We start from the raw sequence: 18,948 nt of genomic DNA, 5'->3' as shown, positions 1-18,948 counted from the left end.
CGTTATCTTGTTTACACGCACTTTAGCTCGTACCACCAAAAAAGTGGGGCATTATTGAAAACTATTACAGCACCCGCAAAAGCACTCACACAAAATACATCCCATATATAATAAAGAACTTCCATATTCAAGAGTAAATATTGAACTAGAAAAATAGGACCGTTTTCTAATGTTCTTTTAACCTCTGTGTCGATTGAACCACCCTCGACTGGAATGACAATGGTTTATGCCAAGCTTGTTCCAATGGACCTCTCACAGACAAACTCAGCAAAACACACTACCTAACTGACAAATTATGTGACTTTACATTATAAAATTCTTTTTCTTCAATATTAGTTTTAATTTAGCATCTACAGTAGGCGAGGAGAACAAGTAAAGCCACTAATTCCAACCGTGATCCCCCCCACTTGATTGTGAATGGTTCCGACCATCGAGTCTGTAGGAACCAGCTGCAGCCTCCAGCCAGTTAGCTACATCTGGTTAGCGAAAGCGGTTGGCGCAATAATTTAGCTTTTTAACTCCTTTTATATTAAAAATAAGTCGAAAGTGTTTGAAACAGCATTTAACGTTAGCAGTGGTGAGGGCGTAATAACCAAACAGTCGCAACATGGCTGCTGTGGTAGTTTTAAAAGTTTAAAACTGACGTGTGACAAGTTTTTTTATGTGAAAGCTAGCTTGTGTGTGGAGTTTAACGTCAAGTCGCCTCCACAGCACCCTAAACACGGCTCTGTTGGCCCGAGCAACCGTGTGCATCCCTTTTTCCCCTCTACTCATCACTGCTGTGGATTTTTATCTATTTTTTAGTTACTTGTATTATTTTACTCTGGACAACTGTGGCATCTTGAGCATCGTTAGCGTGAGTGGCGTTCAAGGACCGCTGGCTTTGAGCTAAACATGCATTTTTCCATACCCGAAACGGAGGTGCGTTCGGGAGAAAATGGATCTACCTATGTGGTGAGTATAAACATTTTTTTTTAACCCTGACGTGAGGTTTAAAGCTAACGACGAATGCAGCGTGAGCTTGTGTGGATGAGCTCATAGCCTAATAATAATAAATAGAAAACATCTGTCGCGCATCATGCTAATGGGACGACACATTAATATAGGAGAAATACAGTTTTATTGCTTTATCTTGGTTGGACAAAATGGTTTTGGGCATGGTTGAACCACTGAATGAGTTAAACAGACCACAACATGAGGTAGACCACCTATTAGATCCAATACAAGAGCTAACATTTAGGTTTTATTAGGGTTATAATAGTGGTAATCAGCCTTCAGTATGACGCAATGCATAAAAAATAATAAGCAAAAGGCATTAAACTGATCTCGTGTTTGATCTAATAGGATTTGTGCAGGTGTACCTAATTTAATGAGCATGACCTATCAAAGACATCTGAAGAAAGCAAGTGCCTTTTTCCAAAAAGGCTTGAATTCCTCCTGCCAGGGTTATTTTATATCTATTTTCTTTAACTGAAGAAACACACACTTTTGATATTTATCCATGCATCTCTTTTAAGCAGCGGCATATATGTGACTGTGTTTCTTAAAGATGTCCGCGAACCAATGCAGTTCCGATACACAAGACGTTGTGTTGCTAGGGAACTGCTGTCAAGCTTTGGGGAGTAGTGAGCACTGCCACAACAAACAGTCTTAACTGTTAGTAACCTTTGCTAACTGAAAAATTACTCACCCTGCTGGCAGCAGTCATGTGGCCGCCACAGTGACCCTCCAGCCAGCCTGCAGGAAGGGACTTTGCTTGCTCACAGTGCTGAGAGGCGAGCCGTGTGTACGTGTGTACCTTGGATCCAGTGGATGCACCACTGGATCTGCTGACTGTGCGTTTTGTGCAATAACAAGGGCAGCGCATGCAACCGCCAAACCTCATCTTTAGCAAAATAGCAACAATAGTTAATGCACATTAATGTCACAGTCTGAGTCTGATTTAAATGTAAAACCAAAGGGTCAGACATCCTGCCTAGTCACGCTTCCTTCCTGCCTATATCATGCACATCATTTTTTACTTTTGCTTCTCCCTCTCTCCTTTAACCTCCCCCCTACCACTCTCCAAAGGTCTGTCACTTCTCTGTCACATAATTTGCAGTCTGGAATCCTTCCCATCCGCTTGTTTGGACAGATGACTCAGGATAAATATTCAATAGAGACAGCGGGGAGAGAAGATTAAAGTACACGGCGTCCCTCGACACCCCGAAGGGGGGGTAATCAGCTGTTTCTGCAAGCAGGCAGAACGCACTTCCTGCGATCCATGCAAGTGTACGCGGATCCATGGGGGAGGAAAAATATTATCATCCAAAACAAACACCCCTCACATTTTCAGCAAACATATACAGTATGTGTTACAGAATATACTCTCAAACTTGTATAACTTGTCTCTCCACTGAAAAACACACAGCTATTATTGTCTAAATAGCTGCACGAGTGCTGCCGGCACTGGGGGACCTGGGGTTCAATGAGGGGAAACATGAATTCCAACATGCACTGTGACATCGTGAGGCAGAAACTGGGCCACATGGAAGTTTCCCAGACACACCTCCAAGGTGCCTTGCTGAGGAAGGTGATGAGGTGGCCAAGGATGTAGCTCTGTCACGATAACAATGTTTGCCGGACGATGATTGTTGCTGACAAACATTATTTTGAGAACAATTGGAACAAAATATATGGCATAATAATGCAAGTACACCGTATGAAAAGCAATAAAGTTTAACATTTCAGTTGGAATGCCAAGAGCTTTTAAATCAAATAAATTAAACATAATGACTTGTTAATTACTAAACAAATTCATAATTAATAAACAAACAAAAAAAGACAAAAAAACCCTGTTGAAAACCAAATGGACTCTGTCTCTTTTTAGCAAAAATTGCACTTAAATAAAAATCACAATCAATCACAATATTTCAGATTTTCAATCACTTTCACTTTCATTATTTTTTTAATATTGACCAAAAAAAATGCAGAAATGTGTGTGTCAATGCAGACTTCAGCTCATTTGCATAGACACCTCCTTGTTTCACTGTGTGTGGAATACAGCTTTTACGTTTGATGAGGGGTAACGCTTTGTCCGAGTTTGGTCAAAATACATGTTTTGGATGCAGCAAAATGCGGCACACAATGAGGTAAAGTAAGTTGAGCCGTTTTTCTCGTGTATATTTCATTGTTCTTGTCACAAACTTTATCATGTCACAAAACGACATCAGATCGTGTTTTATACACAAACAGACACAAAGACAGTATTCGATCGTGTAGCACACGACACACACAGCTAGCAAGTAGAGCGCCTCTCCCCACTGGGACAAAGAGACTGAATGACTGGCAAGAGGGTCCACTCTGTTCATTCCTCCTATAGACTCAACGCGCCCAGGTGTTGTGTCAGATGCACAGAGTGAACCCTCTTGTCATCCAGCCTGTTTGATAGAGGGAGGAGGGAAACAAGCACGCATCAATATATCGAAGCCGGCAAAATGATCACAGGCCTACAAGTATGTCTCATCCGCACCTGAAACTGATTGAGCGCCTGTGGGGCATCCTCAAGTGGAAGAAAGGAATGTCATCATGGAGGAGTGCAAGATGAATCTGGTAACAACCTGTGGTGCTCTGGTGAATTCCATGCCCAAGAGGATCAAGACCCAGCGGTGCTCCCACTAAATATTCACCCCAAGGACACAATATGGACATGTTCACTGTGATGGACTCACTTGTGTTGCCAGCTGTTTACACAATAATGGCAGTCTGTGGTGTACAAGCTGTACACTGACTACTCTATAATACTGTAAAGTTGTGCATGAACATGAGGGGCGTACTCGTTTTTGTGATATTCTGTAGCTCAACGCATTTTTTTAAGTGCAACAAGGCCTGTGGTATTTAAAAAAAAAAAAAAAAAAAAGTCTACAATATTTTGTAGTTTCATGGAAATAGGCCATAAAAAGTCTGTACTGTGATCATAATTAAAGCCAAAGTGGCTCCCTGCTTGGCTCCTTTTTACAACCGCTCATTTCCATTTTTATAACCAGAGCAACAACACTCCCGGCAGCCAATTATGCACAAAATATTCTAATACTGTACGTGTTTGAAGAGATCTAGACTCCTTGTTAAGAGCAGTTCAAGGCATTTGTTGTAAATTCTGAATGTTTTGTTGCGGTCCGCTTCATGTAGAATCCGGCCTGGGCTTTCTGGTTTGTTTTGACTTGGAGACACTTGGCTTGGTGACTTGATGGGGGAGTTGTGCAGTAGTAGAAAACAAAGACAGAATTCCTCAAACTTAAGTCTGGCTGCGGTTGCACAACGTGATACGAGGAATGGTGGAAAATGTGACGCAAGGTCCCTTCTTCCCCTTTTTTCTAATCTATTTGTTGATTCCTCTTGTTGAGATGTTTGTCTGGTGTAAGTTCTAATGGGTCCATTTTACGTGTGTCCCTCCCACAGGCTTACAACATTCACGTCAACGGCGTACTTCACTGTCGAGTTCGCTACAGCCAACTCCTCGGCCTACACGAGCAGGTAAGCCCAAAACTTGTTTTTTTTCTTTTGTCAGCGTAATGTTCAAGTACGACAATGAGGTTGATTTGACACTTGCCAGCAGGCAATTGTCTTGTCGTGTGGACAAGAGATCATTTTTATGCCCTCAGTAAAACATATTTTTCAGTTTTTTTTTTTTTTTAATGATGTGGAGTGCATGAGAAAGTGGAAAGGAAACCATAGCTACCTTTGACCACCACCAAGCGTACAGTCATCCCTCGCAATGCTGCGGTTTGATTATTGTTGCCTCGCTTTGTCACGTTTTTTCAGAAATGAATGAATAAATAGGTGATGGCTCATGGTAGACTATAGTCTATTATTAGTCAAAACATATTGGAATACAAGTGATGTAGTATCCTGGTCACGCGGCGAAAGAAATGACACTAAACATTGAGACGTTAGCTTACATGACATTACCTTAACACTGCATGAAGTTAGCCATGGCATGTCCCACATGATGGAGTGAAAAAATGTTGTTCTCCCACTCCGTGTGGAAGTGGTAACTTTGGACTTTGTAAAGGTGACTATAGGGGTGTTCTTTCATGTCTACAGGGCTCTAATGTTAAAAATCGTATTTAGAAAGTCATAAACAGGTTTTCAATGTTTGAAGTATGAAAATATTTCATTTATTAACATTGAATCCCACAATAAACGAGGGACGACTGTACTACATTTCAGCAATGTCTTTTAATGCCTTATATTTGTGTCTTAGTTCCTTTAGCCATTTTATGCTTGAAAATGCTTAATTTAGGTCAGAAATACGTGAAATATGCTGAAAAATAAACTTTTTATTTTTTTTTTACACAAATATTAGGTCGTAGTCAACCACGAAACAGCAATCATTTATTAATTATTTCATTTTAAAAAAACGTGATCGAGTGAGAGCACAAGAGTACTTACTTCTTGTGGAGTTTATAAAAAAATATTTGGCGTTTGGCAAGAGCCACAGATGTTAATTAGCGTTAATTACAGACTCCAGCGGGTATTTGCTTTTGTAGACCACGCACGCACCCGCTGACCGTAGGGGACTGGGCGGTTTATGGAATACCGTAGAGGTGTTAATTGGATTTGCTGAAGGTCCCATAGCCAAAAACAAAATCTTTGACAAATCATTGCACACCAAAATGTTTTTCTGTGTGTGTGGATAAGAAAATAAGCATGTGCCACGTTCAGGGAGATTTATTTCTATGCCCGCTTGCTGTCTCACTGTGATAAATAAGCAACCAAACTTCACCATCTCTGTCCTCAAGTCATCCACTCTGACAGGTACTGTTGCCCAGCAACAGGGTGTATGTGTGCGTGCGTGTGCGTGTGAGTGAAATCTATACTCTTGGGCTTCCTGTAGGGCGAAGACTCGCACTGCCACAAACAAAAAAAAAAAGACGTGGTTGTGTTAATCACTTGTCTTGTTTAGAGGACATGTTTGTTAAAAGTCACGCTTCTGTAGGGCGGAGATGGGACGGATTGTCTATACACCGTGTCTACATCTGCAGTACAGTGTTCCCACGCTCCATCATGGTTCGCCTTTTGCGGACTCGCTGTTTCATGGATTTTTTTTTTTTTTTTTAAGTGCAACTTAAAAAAAAAAACATTTTTTATACAGCGTATCAACGTTGTTACAGGCCGAGACTGGCCCTTTTAAGAAGAATTGCGTTGTGGGAAGTTGAGTGTTGTAGTTCTGTGCTTTAGCATGAGGCGCCGGTGTCTCCATTCTCTCTCTTCTGTCTGCACCGCCAATCATCTTCTGTGTCCTGATTGGCTGCAGACCATTGTCAATTGATCTCCTTTGTCCTGTCTCTTGTTGTGATCATGGCTAACAAACTAGCTAACCGTGTGAGCTGCTTGGTAACTGCCAATACTGTAAACGATAGAAGAAACAGAAGAAGCTAACCGCGTGTGACTCTGAACGCTGTATGGTTGCATGTTTTCTCCCCGACAAACCCACCATATCAACAAAACGTTCTGCACCCAGAAGGCAGAAGAAGGCTGACATCACACAAAAAGTTGGACTTCTGGACATGCTGAAGGAAGGCAGAAGTAACGCGGCCCAAGGGCACCGTTACGGAATACTGTATGTTTGAACAAGGATACAAAAATACTACAGCCGAGATGGCACAGTCAGAGGAGTGAAATATGCGAGAGTCACATCATTTCAAACAAAATTTGAGTGTTTAAACGAGAGAAATGTGATAAAATGTTAACGCCTGTCTGAGGAAAGGGCATAAAGTGTATGGTGAAGGGTTTTACAGCCTTAAAACATAGAAAGTATAATAAAGAAATCAAGTTGGCTACTTCACGGATTTCCCTTATTGCGGGCTATTTTGGGAACCTATCCCCCGCGATAAATGAGGGAACACTGTAAATAGAAAATACAAACACTATTTTGTCATGAAACGGCACAAAAACAGGGTTTAAAATACGTCTGTGATTCATGTCAGAGTGCATGAATGTGGCTCATAGACTGGAATGAATGCACAACTGCAACCCTGTGCTTGTGTGTAATCATGCACATGTTTGCTTTTGCAGATTGTTGTAATTGTGGGAGGAAGTGAGAGGGGAGAAAACAGTTTCAGGATGACCTGCTCGGCCTCACAGGGTCTGCTTTGTCTACCCGCAGATCAAGAAGGAATACGGCAGCAACGTGGTGCCGTCCTTCCCCCCAAAGAAGATCTTCACTCTGACGCCCGCCGAGGTGGAGCAGAGGCGGGAGCATCTGGAGAAGTACATGCAGGCGGGTGAGTTGTTTATCGGCGTCGCTCCGCAGGTGGCGCCTTCTGCTTCCAATTGTGTCTGGGTTGTTTTCTTCTTCACATCGTGACAGCAGACCACTTGGTGATACTGCAGCCAAAACACTTCTTTTCCATCTCCACACCGTGTGATAAATGTTGGAGAGAGATTATTCTGACACATTCGATGGGGGGATTAGTAAATATTTTAGGATGGCCACAGTTTGACCCTGAAACAGATGACTTCTGTCTACATTACTCCTTACGGGGGGAAATGTCAATTAGAAGTTATCCGCTGTCCAAACAGATTGGTTTTGGCATTTTGTCCACAGCAAACACATTTAAGCATATTTCTGTTTCAAGTCAAGATACTTATTGCAGCTTTCTGAACAATTCCAGGTTTTACATCACTTTCAAGGGCCGAAAAAAGTGGACGTTCATCTCTTGCTTTTTAATCCTATTACCCCAAACCTCATGCTGAACCCGCTGCATGCACAAACAAGTTTGCGGAAGCTGGCAGCCCGGACGCCGAAGGTTTGTTTTAATCCTCTCAGCGCCGGCCGCCACAGCAGAACAAGGAAGCGTTGTCTTCGAGTCCGTTATTTACTCATGGTCCCCGGGCGTACGCGCACGGGCTGTTCCTGGCGACGAGCTGGCTCGGTTGCGTCACGGCGTGGAAAAATGAACACGGTTGAGCCGTCATCAGCGGGGCCGTCTATCCTGATCAAACTCCACCTGGTGGTGGCGCCAATGGACACGATTCACTCCTCTGTGAGGGAGGGGTAGTTTTCACATGCTGCTTGACTCAGTGTTTCCTCTTTTTATGCAGTACGCCAGGATCCACTGCTTGGAGCCAGCGAGTTGTTCAACAGCTTCCTAAGGAAAGCACAGCAGGTCGGTACCTTGTTTGAATGACACCCACCCGGGACACAACATTAGGAACACGCCCTTTATCATAATCTGGCGAGATATGCAAGTTAATAATGTATGCATGTATTCGGGATGGGGCTCCAGGTTGTGTTGTCATCTGTCAAGCTGTGGTGGCCCGACCTTGGTTGCCAGGCGGGCTTGTGACCTTGGCGGGAGGGATTCATCCATCTGCCGCCGCTCTCGTTATTAGAAAGCGTGGCCACTTGTGTCCTGTCCCCTCCAGTCCTGGTGTTTTGTGAGGACATAGGAAAAGGAGCATTTCATTTTTTTTGGGGGGGGGGGGGGGGGGGGGGGGGGGGGGGGGGGGGTGCATAGTCACAGGTGCAGGCACCTTCTATCTTTTATTAACTAGTAATGCTTGGGCATAGGCCACTGCAACATATCCCACAACATATTTTGCAATTCTAATTCTACACAAAATAAGAGGTAACGCCACCTACTGCTGAATTTACTTTTTATTGCGCAACATGACCAACTATATTGTTTGGCTTTTGTAACAAACCTCTGTGAGTCAGGTCCCTAATCCAATAAAAGATCCAATAAAAGAAAAAAAACAGGAAAAAATGGGCATGCAAAAAACTTTTAGGGTAGGACTAATCATTGGACATGGTTATAGATCACTTTGTGGTGTGATTTGGAATACATGACATTTTTTTTAACAAACTCTCTTCAACGCAGTAGTCATTTTTTGACTGTCCCTAGAATAAACAACCAGAGGTTACAGCGGCACTTCCCGTGCAAGATTCCCACACCCTGACACAGCAGTCCGGGCACAGCGAGGGGGAACTACCGCTCAGCTTCACCACGGTACACCGCGGACATGTCTGCATGGTGGTGTTGCCTTTTCGAGTGACAACCAGCTTTGAGGCGCATTACCGCACCTACCATGTTGGAGTGTGGCCCAGAGTTACAAACGTTATACGGCAACCGGATTTGCCCGATCTCGTGGCGGAAGCCGATATTATCCGATCTTCAAAATACAGCGGCTTGGCAGACGATCCCGATCCTGAAGATTGGATCGGTACATCCCTTGTCGTAACGCTAGTCTAATAACATCACAATTGTGTTTCAGTTTTCCATTTCTGCTGGAATTGTGCAGAAAGTACACACTTAAAGTACTGTAAAATCTTGCGATTGTTTTTTTTTTTCTTTCTCCCACATTCTGTATTCTGTAATGCTGCTGGTGTGCTGTGATAATTATGACTATGTCCCCCCCCCCCCCTCTGTGTTTTCTGCCCCCACTCTCAGTTCATCAACCTGGTCCTTATTGAAGCAAATTACTATTCTGTTCAACTTGGCATTGTTTGAAAATGTTTGTGTTTTCTGTTTTTACAATACATTTTCCGGCACTGGCACCGTTTTAAAAGTACCCATTTGGCACCGGTAACGATATCCAAGCCTACGATACGATGATATGCAGATATATACGTTCCCACGCTGCTTTTCCTTATTTAGACTTTCAAGACGACTGCCACGTCCTCTGTGTATGTCTTATCCAGGAGACGCAGCAGATTCCCACAGAGGAGGTGGCCCTGGACATCTGCCTCTCCAACGGCCAGAAGGTCACGGTCAACATTCTCAGCTCGGATCAGACAGAGGACGTCCTGGATGTAAGCATTGTTGTGTGTCTGGTGTTTGTGGTCGCTCAGCATGAATGAATGCAACTTGATTTGTGTGTTTTTGAAGGTGGTCGCAAGCAAACTGGACCTCCCAGAAGAAATGGTGGGCTACTTCAGTCTCTTCCTTGTCCGTGAGGGGGAAGAAGGAGGACTCACATGTATGTTAACCAACAGCACACTGTTACGCAATCATTCTTTTATTGTTAATGAGTGACCGACACAATCAGATATTCCATGAACTGAATGTTCTGACTATACTCTGCTATCAGGTCAGCCTTGGTGACTCTCAGGAGTCTAAACATAGATGTCTAAACACTGAATGAGATAAGACCTATAGTGTAAAAAATACTTTTTCGTTTGCTGTTTCTCTCTCAGTTGTACGGAAGCTGCAGGAATTTGAGCTGCCCTACGTGTCCATCACCAGCCTGCGCAGCTCTGAATTCCACATACTCTTACGGAAAAGGTACGGACCATCACGCTTTAATTGCGTCTCTTCGCGCGCTCCTTCCACGCTTTAAATCATTTTCAAAAGGACCTGTGTGGCATTCATCTAAAGTGGAACCTCAGTTTTGGTACAATTTGGTTTTCAAGGAAAACGACAGCAGTGCGGCTAAAGCCATGTTTACACGCCTCCGCATTGTTCGACAGTTTGCAATGGCAATGCTTGTCATCTAGGGTTGCTCAAACAGTCTCAATCTGGGACCCGTATTTTCCAATGGTTAAGTTGCAACCCACCTTTATTGACGTAATATTCATTTTTTGAAGTTATTTTTAAATTCATTTTATTACATTTTTTAAAAATAATTTTATTATATTTGTTTTTTTTTTTTTTATTTTATACTTCAAAGTCAAACCAAGTGTATGTGTTATTATTTTTTTAATCACCTGTGTCATTTTTTTTTGAAACATGACTGCACATAATTACATGTCCAAACGTATTGGCACAGCATCAGCACATTGTTGACTCTGTGTGTCTATGTGAGGAAAGGATGAAAGGATGGTGCTTGTTTTACAGTTGGGAAACTATAGACAGATTCCAGCCACACAATCCTTTAATCATCTTTGTTATGTTTGTGTGTTTGTGTGGTTTATTGGACACACAGAACACACACAGAATGATGAACAACTCAGTTTCTGTGTCCTTTCTCCATCCCAATAAGCACAGTACACCCTGAGCTGATGAGGCGCTCAAGCACACTGCATATTTGTGGGTGTTCTTTTTTTTTTTTCTCCCCAATTACAGCTGCAAAATAACCCAGCATTGGGCCACAGAAAGTTGCAAGTGCCAGCACTTTGGTAAAGAAGGTGGGAAACACCTTTGAATTCAAGAAAGGGCTCGTAGCAATGAAAGAAGCGTCTTTTGCAAGAGGATAAAGTTAACAGCGGTTGCAGAGGGAAGAGTTTAAGGGAGAAAGCGAGTCAGGGCCAGTGTGTGCAATGATTGTACCTGCTGCTACAGTTGCACGGATGATTTAGATTTACTGCACATTATTTCCTGTGGAAAAAATGTCTTCGGTTTTGGTGTGAGCTTTTTGGAACGGGTTAATAACGAAAACCGAGGTTCCACTCTGTTTCAGTCCGTCCACGGGATAACATATTTCTGTTGCAGTCTTGTATTTGATTAAGTCCAACAAATGACATCTGCTACTTGGTGCTATTGAAATAAATGAAGCAGACGGTTCATTCAGTTTGAGGCCGAGCCCGCCCAGATTCATTTGTCTGGCTGTAATTGGGTTTAGATAACTTGCCAGCCTGCACATCATGCCGAAATAATTGTGTTGGAACCATTAAGACTGACAGAAACAGGATAGAAGTAGGATAAGGAAACACAATATACACTCCTGATCAAAAGTTTAAGACCAGTTGAAAAATGGCAAGAATTGACACTTTGCACCGTTGGATCTTAAGGAGGTTCTAAGTAGAGTTGAAAAGGCAAAAAGAAGAAATGGGAGTGAGACAAAAAATGTTGGATTTATTGCAATCAAGCATTAAAGTGAAATAGGCTGTTCCTCAGCTAATCAAAAGTTTAAGACCGTGGCTAAAAAAACCCCAGACATAATATTCCAAAAAGGACACTGTGCCATTCTTGTTAATCACCTGAAAATTGGTTTGGTATGCTTGATGCCAGTGTTTCCAGGAGGCTAGTGGGTATGTTGCTCCAGGTGGTGAAGATGGCTTCACAGAGGGCATCCACCCTCTGGAACTGATGTCCGTTTTTGTAAACCTCCCTTGCCATCCATCCATCCATCCATCCATCCATCCATCCATGTTCTCAGTTGGATTTAGATGAGGGGAACGCGCAGGATGGTCTGAAAGAGTGAGCTTATTCCTCTGGAAGAAGTCCTTTTGTGAAGTGCAGCGTTGTCTTGTTGAAAAAGCCAGTCATTACCACACGGACGAGGCCCTTCAGTCAGCGATGCCCCCTGCAGCATCTCCACACAGCCGTCTGCCGTTTGACGCCCCTGCACAACCTGGAGCTCCATTGTTGCACTGAAGGATCATGATGGTGTCCATTTCACTGTGCCGTGTGGAAAACATCTCAGGTGGGATCTCTTTGTCATGCCAGTAACGTTGGAAGCCATCAGGACCGTCAAGGAAGAATAAAACTTTCTTCCACCTTTCAATGTCCCATGTTTGGTGCTTGCCTGCAAATTCCAAACAGGCAATTTTGTGGCGTCGAAGGACCTTAAACCCCTTCTCTTGCAGATGGCGCCTGATGGTTAGGGTTAGATTGGACTGCACTCGGCACCAGTAACAACCTTCATTCGTGTCGAGGACGGTCCCGTGTCCTGATGGACAGCCAATCAGATGCTCCGGCTCAGGGCCGGTGACTTTTTTTTGGGTGTACCACTTGACTTGTTTTGTTCCATAAGCCTCAGGATATTTGAAGAAGTTGGAAATGACTTTGCCATCAAGAAATGACAGTGTGAATCACATTCAGTCTACATGTTTGCCAACATTTTGCTCGTCGACTTTCTACTCGTCTCTTCCTCCATCCTGCCTCCACTGAGGTGCTGTGGATGTTGGTGTGCCTCAAGGGAGCTCTAAAGTCCTGTTGACCTACTTTCACTTTGGATGTGGGACAGCGGGGGAAGATGGAATGTGAATCTGGCAAAGTGGAAGGTGGAGGACTAACAGACCCCCAGTGTACGGGAGCCAAAGAGGGCGTCTTTGTGGCTACAACGTTAGGAAAGGTGTCAGCAGCAGACGCCGTGTGGTTGAATGTTTTTGCTTGGTTCTTTTTAAAGTTAGTGCATGTGTCTCTGTGCAGCTATTGGGACATGGTGTACGATGGTGATGTCATGGACAACAGAGTTGGCCTGAACTTGCTTTACGCACAGGTCAGTAACTTCTAGTCTTTTTCACCTTACTTACCACAGGGATGTTTATAACGAAGTCCATTGATGTGTTTTTTTTGGCCAAAAAGACGGTGTCTGACATCGAGCGAGGCTGGATGCTCGTCAACAAAGACCAGCACAGGCAGCTCAAGTCACTGCAGGAGAAAGGCTCCAAGAAAGAAGTAAGAACGCAGCACATCTTGGTTCACTTTTGTTGTGTTTTAGTGTAGAGTGTCATAATTACTACAATACTTATTGTTACCCTCCCCCTAGGGAACACATTTACAGCAACACACACGAGCATGAGTCTTATTTATGTCTTAAATGGCTTATTTTCTCTTATGTCTGCTCTGTTGGGTAAAAGGAGTGTAAAGGTGACTATAGGGGCGTTGGTTCATGTCTAGAGGGCTCTAATGTTCAAAACAGCATTTAGGAGGTCGTGAACAGGTTTTCTGTGTGCTAACTACAAAAATATTTCATTCATAAATAAAGAATCCTACTTTGCAAAAAATCAGTCGGCTGTGGAATTAATGAAGAGATTTACTGTAACGACATAATATAATGTAAGATATAAGAAAATACAACAATGTGACAACTTGATCAACATAACAATAGCTCGAAAATACTCATCTCATTGCGCTAGGATTGATCCGATACAGATACCATCCTTGGTATCGTTACTATCAGTATTTGGATCGGTCCCCCAAACCCCTGCTGTACAGCTTGTGTCCCAGTGGTATTCCGCTCTATGCCTTTCAGCAATCTGCATGGGGAAGGATTCAAACCTCGTCACGCCAGGGATTAGACAGATTCGTGGTCTTAACCCCCCCGTCTGTGTTTTCTGCCCCCACTCTCAGTTCATCAACCTGGGCCAGACGCTGAAATACTATGGCTACATCAAGTTCGACCCGTGCGTCACTGACTTCCCCGAGAAGGGCTGCCAGGTCATCGTGGGCGCGGGCAACAACGAGCTCAACTTCCACGTCAAGCTGCCCAACGAGCAGATGAAGGAGGGCAGCTTCAAGGTCACGCGTATGCGCTGCTGGAGAGTCACGTCCTCTGTGAGTGTGTGAAGATGTGAAACCAGCAACAACAGGCGCCTGTTACTGCCAAGAATTTGTCCTTTTTTTTCCTCTCTGTCTCCCTCTCCTCACCCTTCCTGCTGCTTGTTGCCTACGTACTCACAATTCATCCTCATTAGCATAATTAGTCAAACACAACACACACAGGGGGCGGAAAATCTTGCATTGCTGTGTGTTGTGGAAGTAGGTTAAGTAGTTTGCTTGCAGCTCCGCTCCTTTGGTGCATCACTGATCCTCAAGTTGTGTCTGCAAAAATATATCTGTAAATATTCCGAGTGTGTGAGGAGGCAAAGCTCATAGCTCTGAGAGCACGTAAATTAGGAATAAAGCCCTCGTCCCCGAGGGGCTGCACGCGACTTTGCAGCATGTTGGGTGTTTGTCCTTGTACACATTCCGTCATGTCTTTGCTGCAAGCCTTACTCAACAAACAGGTTGTCCTTCTATCAGAAACAATGGAAGCAACAATAGTCTGTTCTTGAGTCAAAGTGTCTCCATGATAAAACGATTACTAACTGCATGAGCAGTGTTTGACGTAGCATTTCTGTCACTCGAGTGTACAACAGTAAGTTAGCCGCTAGGGTTGTGAACGACAAACCGATGCGACCGGATGTCCGGTTTGACAGGTGGGAGGTACGGCTCCATCGTCGCAGCCTCCTGGATTGACAACAATCAGCCATAAATCCTGACATGAATGGGCTGTAGAGACGCGCGCCGGGTATCGCAAGACTAGCAACTGGTGGACAGTCCGTCTCTTAAACAACACAAGAGCCTGGGCTGCCGGCCAAAGGATTGTTGCGCATGCGCCGTAGGTTACCACGACTGGAGACGAGACTGGATCTGAATAGCATTAGCAGCACACTAGCTAGTCACCGGGAGAGATTTTCAACACGTCAGCAAAACATACGTACATTATAGCCATCTAACTACTGTCTTACTTGTTATGTATTGTGTAAAACTAAGCCAGCAACAACATCAAATTTAAAAGCACTAAATGAATACAGGCCCACCATCCACCAGTACCAGCCTGGAGTTTGTTTTTCAGAGATGCACCGCACAAATATGCACATTAGCACTAGCAATAACTAGCAATAACCTCATCAGGTCTTACCTTTATGCTTTCCTGCATAATATCAGCATTTGAGACCAAACATGAGGTGAAAGAAAAAAGGCAAAAAATACCATATAGTAGTCTATCTGTGCAGCGTGGGAGAAAGTTAAATGGCACCTTCAAGGACCGCCGAATAAAGTGGGACAAGTCGCCACTCGCATTAAACTTGCAAAACCTGGGGCATTTCTAACTGTATATGTTTTGAATAAAATATTGGCCCATATTTACAAAATGTATATATTTTTTTAATTTACAAATTATTGTATTTTTTAAGTGTGTGTGTGTGTGTGTGTGTGTGTTTTTTTTTTTTTTTTTTAAATCATTACACCTGAACGTTTCCTGCGGCCCAGTGGTTGGGGACCCCTGCCTGACAGCATGCTTGGGGATATGATGTGTAAAATACTGGAAGAATGCAACTTTTTTAGAATTGGCTTCTTTATTTTATAACGCCAGATTCATGTCTACATCAACAAATGGAAATGTTGCATCAAATCGTGGGGTTTGCACACTATCAAATTGTTGTATTTGTAAAATCTATCGTTTCTGAATGGTATCTTAACCCGTGTATGGAGATGCGTATGGAATTGTCTACCACAAAAAGGTTTAGCTACTGTGTCTTGAAAAGATGTCGGTGTCTGCTAAATCCCCCGACTCCATTACGTCTTTGCAGCAAGTCCCGGTAGCGAACGGCACCAACAACCCGTGCACGTTGTCCAAGTGCGACGTCAAGCTGGAGCTGGCCTTCGAGTACCTGATGAGCAAGGACCACCTCCGCTGGGTCACCATCACCAGCCAGCAGGTATGCTCACAACACTGTGCAGCAGGGGTGTGCAAAGTGCGGGCCAGGGGTCATTTATAGTCCGCGGCTTTTTTTCCAGCCTTTCAAAATCTGTTGGTGATAGTGGACGATTGGCGGTCCAAGCAGCCCGAACAGAAGCTATGCTAATTCTACACTTGATCAGATGTACTTCAGATGTGTCAGACATCGCTGTATAAGACTTCAAAACGTGATTTTACCTTCCACTTCACTCGTCCACGTCACTACTTCCTGAAGCTGCACTCCACGCATCGTGGGAAGCGTCGTTTAAATGTATCTCCAGCTGGTGCTGCTGTCAAAAAGTTTGCTTTTCCTCTCTATGGAGGGACGTTCCATCTCACACATGCCCCCCACCCCTCTTATTTGATTGTCCAATTAGCTACAATAATGATGTCACACACACACACAAAACCATGTTTCTGCAAACATTACGATTGGCAGGAGGTGTGCAAATTTTGCAATTTTTTTTTACTTAAGAAAATGTAAACGCTTGGAATCATACAGAAAATACATTGATAACAGTTCATTGGACATACAGTGTATTCTTATGTTATTATTCATATGTCACTGTGCATACGCGTGTGTGTGTGCGCGTGCACGCTTTCAGGCTATCATGATGAGCATCTGCCTTCAGTCTATGGTGGACGAATTGATGGTGAAGAAGTCAGGCGGCAGCATCAAAAAGGTTTGCGTTCAGTGGATTAAGTACCTTATCATTGGCAGTAATAATCATTTCGTGTTAAAATGACGTGTCCTTGATGAGCACCCTGTTTTGTGCCTCCTAGATGCTGAGGAAACGACACAACGGATCCATCCAGCGGCCCGACTGCCAGCAATCTGTCAAGTTGCCCCCTCTACTGGTAAACAGTGGAAGCACAAGTCATTCTTGCTGGCCCCTTTTTGCTGATGAAGCTTGTATTTCTCCCTCCAGGACTCCCCTGACCAGAGCCGTGAACAGATCATCAAACTATCAGTAAGTTGATGCTAAAGTTATCTTATTCTACTGTTATACATCTAGATCTATAATAATCTAGTCATCTTCAACGCGCTGTTTTGTGTGTCTGTAGCTTTAATGCTAAGGATGCCTGTGTGTGTGTGTGTGTGTGTGTGTGTGTGTGTGTGTGTGTGTGTGTGTGTGTGTGTGTGTGTGTGTGTACTATTCTGCATTTTGTACACATACACTGTAACCCTGCACTTGTCCTGATAATTGATTGGGACAAATCAACAAATCCTATTTTCAAAGTGTCCACAAACTAGAGTTCAGTGTAAATGAAAAAAGTAGCTTGTTGGTGATTGGTGATCAGTACCAGTTGGAAAAGGCAGTGTCATGTATGGCATAATAATAATAATAATAATAATAATAATAATAATAATAATAACATAATGAAACAGTCCATTGACTCCCATCGTTCAGACCAAGCTGAGCTCGGTGTCGCTGCGAGGGATCAGCGCCTCCAACTCGGCCAACGACATCAGCGGAACGGATTTCCACGGCAACTACGCTTTCGAGGGGATCGGGGATGACGACCTGTAGCCCCCCCCACCCCCCACCCCACCCCACCCCACCCCACCAAGCAAAGGTCACGCTAACACAAGTATCTTCATTCTTGCAGGGTTGTAGCGTCCACACCCACAAGCCAACTGTTGGCGCTTTTCAAACAGCCGTCATGGTCATGTGATGCTTTTCGTGCATTTGACAGCAAAGCGAGAGCACGAGTCATCACACGGAAGCTAGAAAACCTGAACGTGTCGACAGCCCAGTGGCGCGTCTGGCGGAGGGGGGTCCCACGTGCCAAAATGACATTTATCATCATTTGTGACGACACTCACTAGCCACTAAATTAGGCAGGTGTGTAGTAGTAATGCTCATTTATGGGGCGTACCCGATGTTGCGGGTCACTCTGATGCCTTACGTAGTTGTTGTTGTCGTCGGCGTGGCATCCAGCATGATCTCTCCGAAACGCGCTTTGGTCGCTGCTGCTTGCACTTTGCTCACTATTGCGCGGTGGTGGTGGTGGGGGGGCTTTGGAAATCCATTTTAGCTTTTTTTTTTTTTTTTTTTTTTAAAGGTTTCTCATAAATGCCAAATTATAGTTTACTAAAGCATTTTGCACACAAGATATTATGTCACTTTAAAAAAAAAAAAAAAAAAGTACATGCAATGAAAGTATTCTGAACATTTACTAGTATCAAGTAGCTTAGTGGAGTCCAATAGAACAAATATAACCTGCAGCTGTGTGTACTATAGAGCAGAAACGAACTAACGCCTGTCATTGTTTACATTGTTGTTAGTTTACATTGGTATTTTATTTGTATCAGTCATCGTGCCAATCATCTCAGAGGACTCATCCAATCAAAGGTGCTTTTGGAGGGCGAGCAAAGTCCTTGCGTTGCTGGCAACAAAATGAACACATTTCCAGACGTTTCTTTTGCTGCGATGCCTTTTTTTTTGGTCGTCTTCTGTCATCCGTGTTTTGTCGTGAACGCTCGCAAAGGAGGTGCCAAATGACTTTTTTTTTTCTTTAAAAGTGCTAATTTCATTTTAGCAGCAAGCTCAGTGGCAAAATAAAACCTCTGAAACGATGTGTGTTCTTGTTAACTCGTCACTGCTAACAGCTTTGCTTTTCAGCCATGGAACACGACATCATCCGACACGAGCGAGCCTCCACTCGGAGGGTACAACACCAACCGGGGTCTCTTGATTTTCAGGAGCATATTTTCTGCTCAACCTCTCTCTCGCGCTATAGGCACAAAAACTCCATTCATTGTGCCTTTGATAGAACTAACTTAGCAGGTTT

General features: G+C 43.6%; 1 protein-coding gene across 2 annotated transcripts; it reads left to right on the top strand.

Annotated features, from left to right (window-relative positions):
* Nucleotides 1-480: 480 nt before the first annotated feature.
* snx17 (sorting nexin 17) lies at nt 481-18,733 on the top strand. Of its 2 annotated transcripts, XM_054761139.1 has the most exons (16): nt 481-954; nt 2,071-2,347; nt 4,438-4,512; nt 7,148-7,265; nt 8,086-8,150; nt 9,686-9,796; nt 9,873-9,963; nt 10,181-10,268; nt 13,077-13,146; nt 13,233-13,325; nt 14,001-14,204; nt 16,004-16,132; nt 16,758-16,835; nt 16,936-17,010; nt 17,082-17,123; nt 17,565-18,733. In XM_054761139.1, exons 2-16 carry the CDS (start codon nt 2,264-2,266, stop codon nt 17,682-17,684), a joined length of 1,443 nt encoding a protein of 480 aa, XP_054617114.1. In that variant the 5' UTR covers nt 481-954; nt 2,071-2,263; the 3' UTR covers nt 17,685-18,733. The 2 variants fall into 2 exon arrangements, with proteins under 2 accessions (XP_054617114.1, XP_054617115.1); XM_054761140.1 differs by lacking the exon at nt 2,071-2,347.
* The last annotated feature ends 215 nt before the right edge of the window (nt 18,734-18,948 follow it).

This window comes from Dunckerocampus dactyliophorus, chromosome 19, assembly GCF_027744805.1.
Source record: "Dunckerocampus dactyliophorus isolate RoL2022-P2 chromosome 19, RoL_Ddac_1.1, whole genome shotgun sequence".
Taxonomy (NCBI): domain Eukaryota; kingdom Metazoa; phylum Chordata; class Actinopteri; order Syngnathiformes; family Syngnathidae; genus Dunckerocampus; species Dunckerocampus dactyliophorus.
The sequence above is the reverse complement of the archived record's forward strand: the minus strand, read 5'-3'. Positions and strand labels throughout refer to the sequence as shown.

Excerpts from the sequence above, each read along its gene's own strand:
- snx17 (XM_054761139.1), top strand. The coding sequence starts at position 2,264 with ATGCAAGTGTACGCGGATCCATGGGGGAGGAAAAATATTATCATCCAA. Across the intron at positions 13,147-13,232 it reads TGAACTTGCTTTACGCACAG|ACGGTGTCTGACATCGAGCG; the intron begins GTCAGTAACTTC and ends TTGGCCAAAAAG. Across the intron at positions 16,836-16,935 it reads CAGGCGGCAGCATCAAAAAG|ATGCTGAGGAAACGACACAA; the intron begins GTTTGCGTTCAG and ends TGTGCCTCCTAG.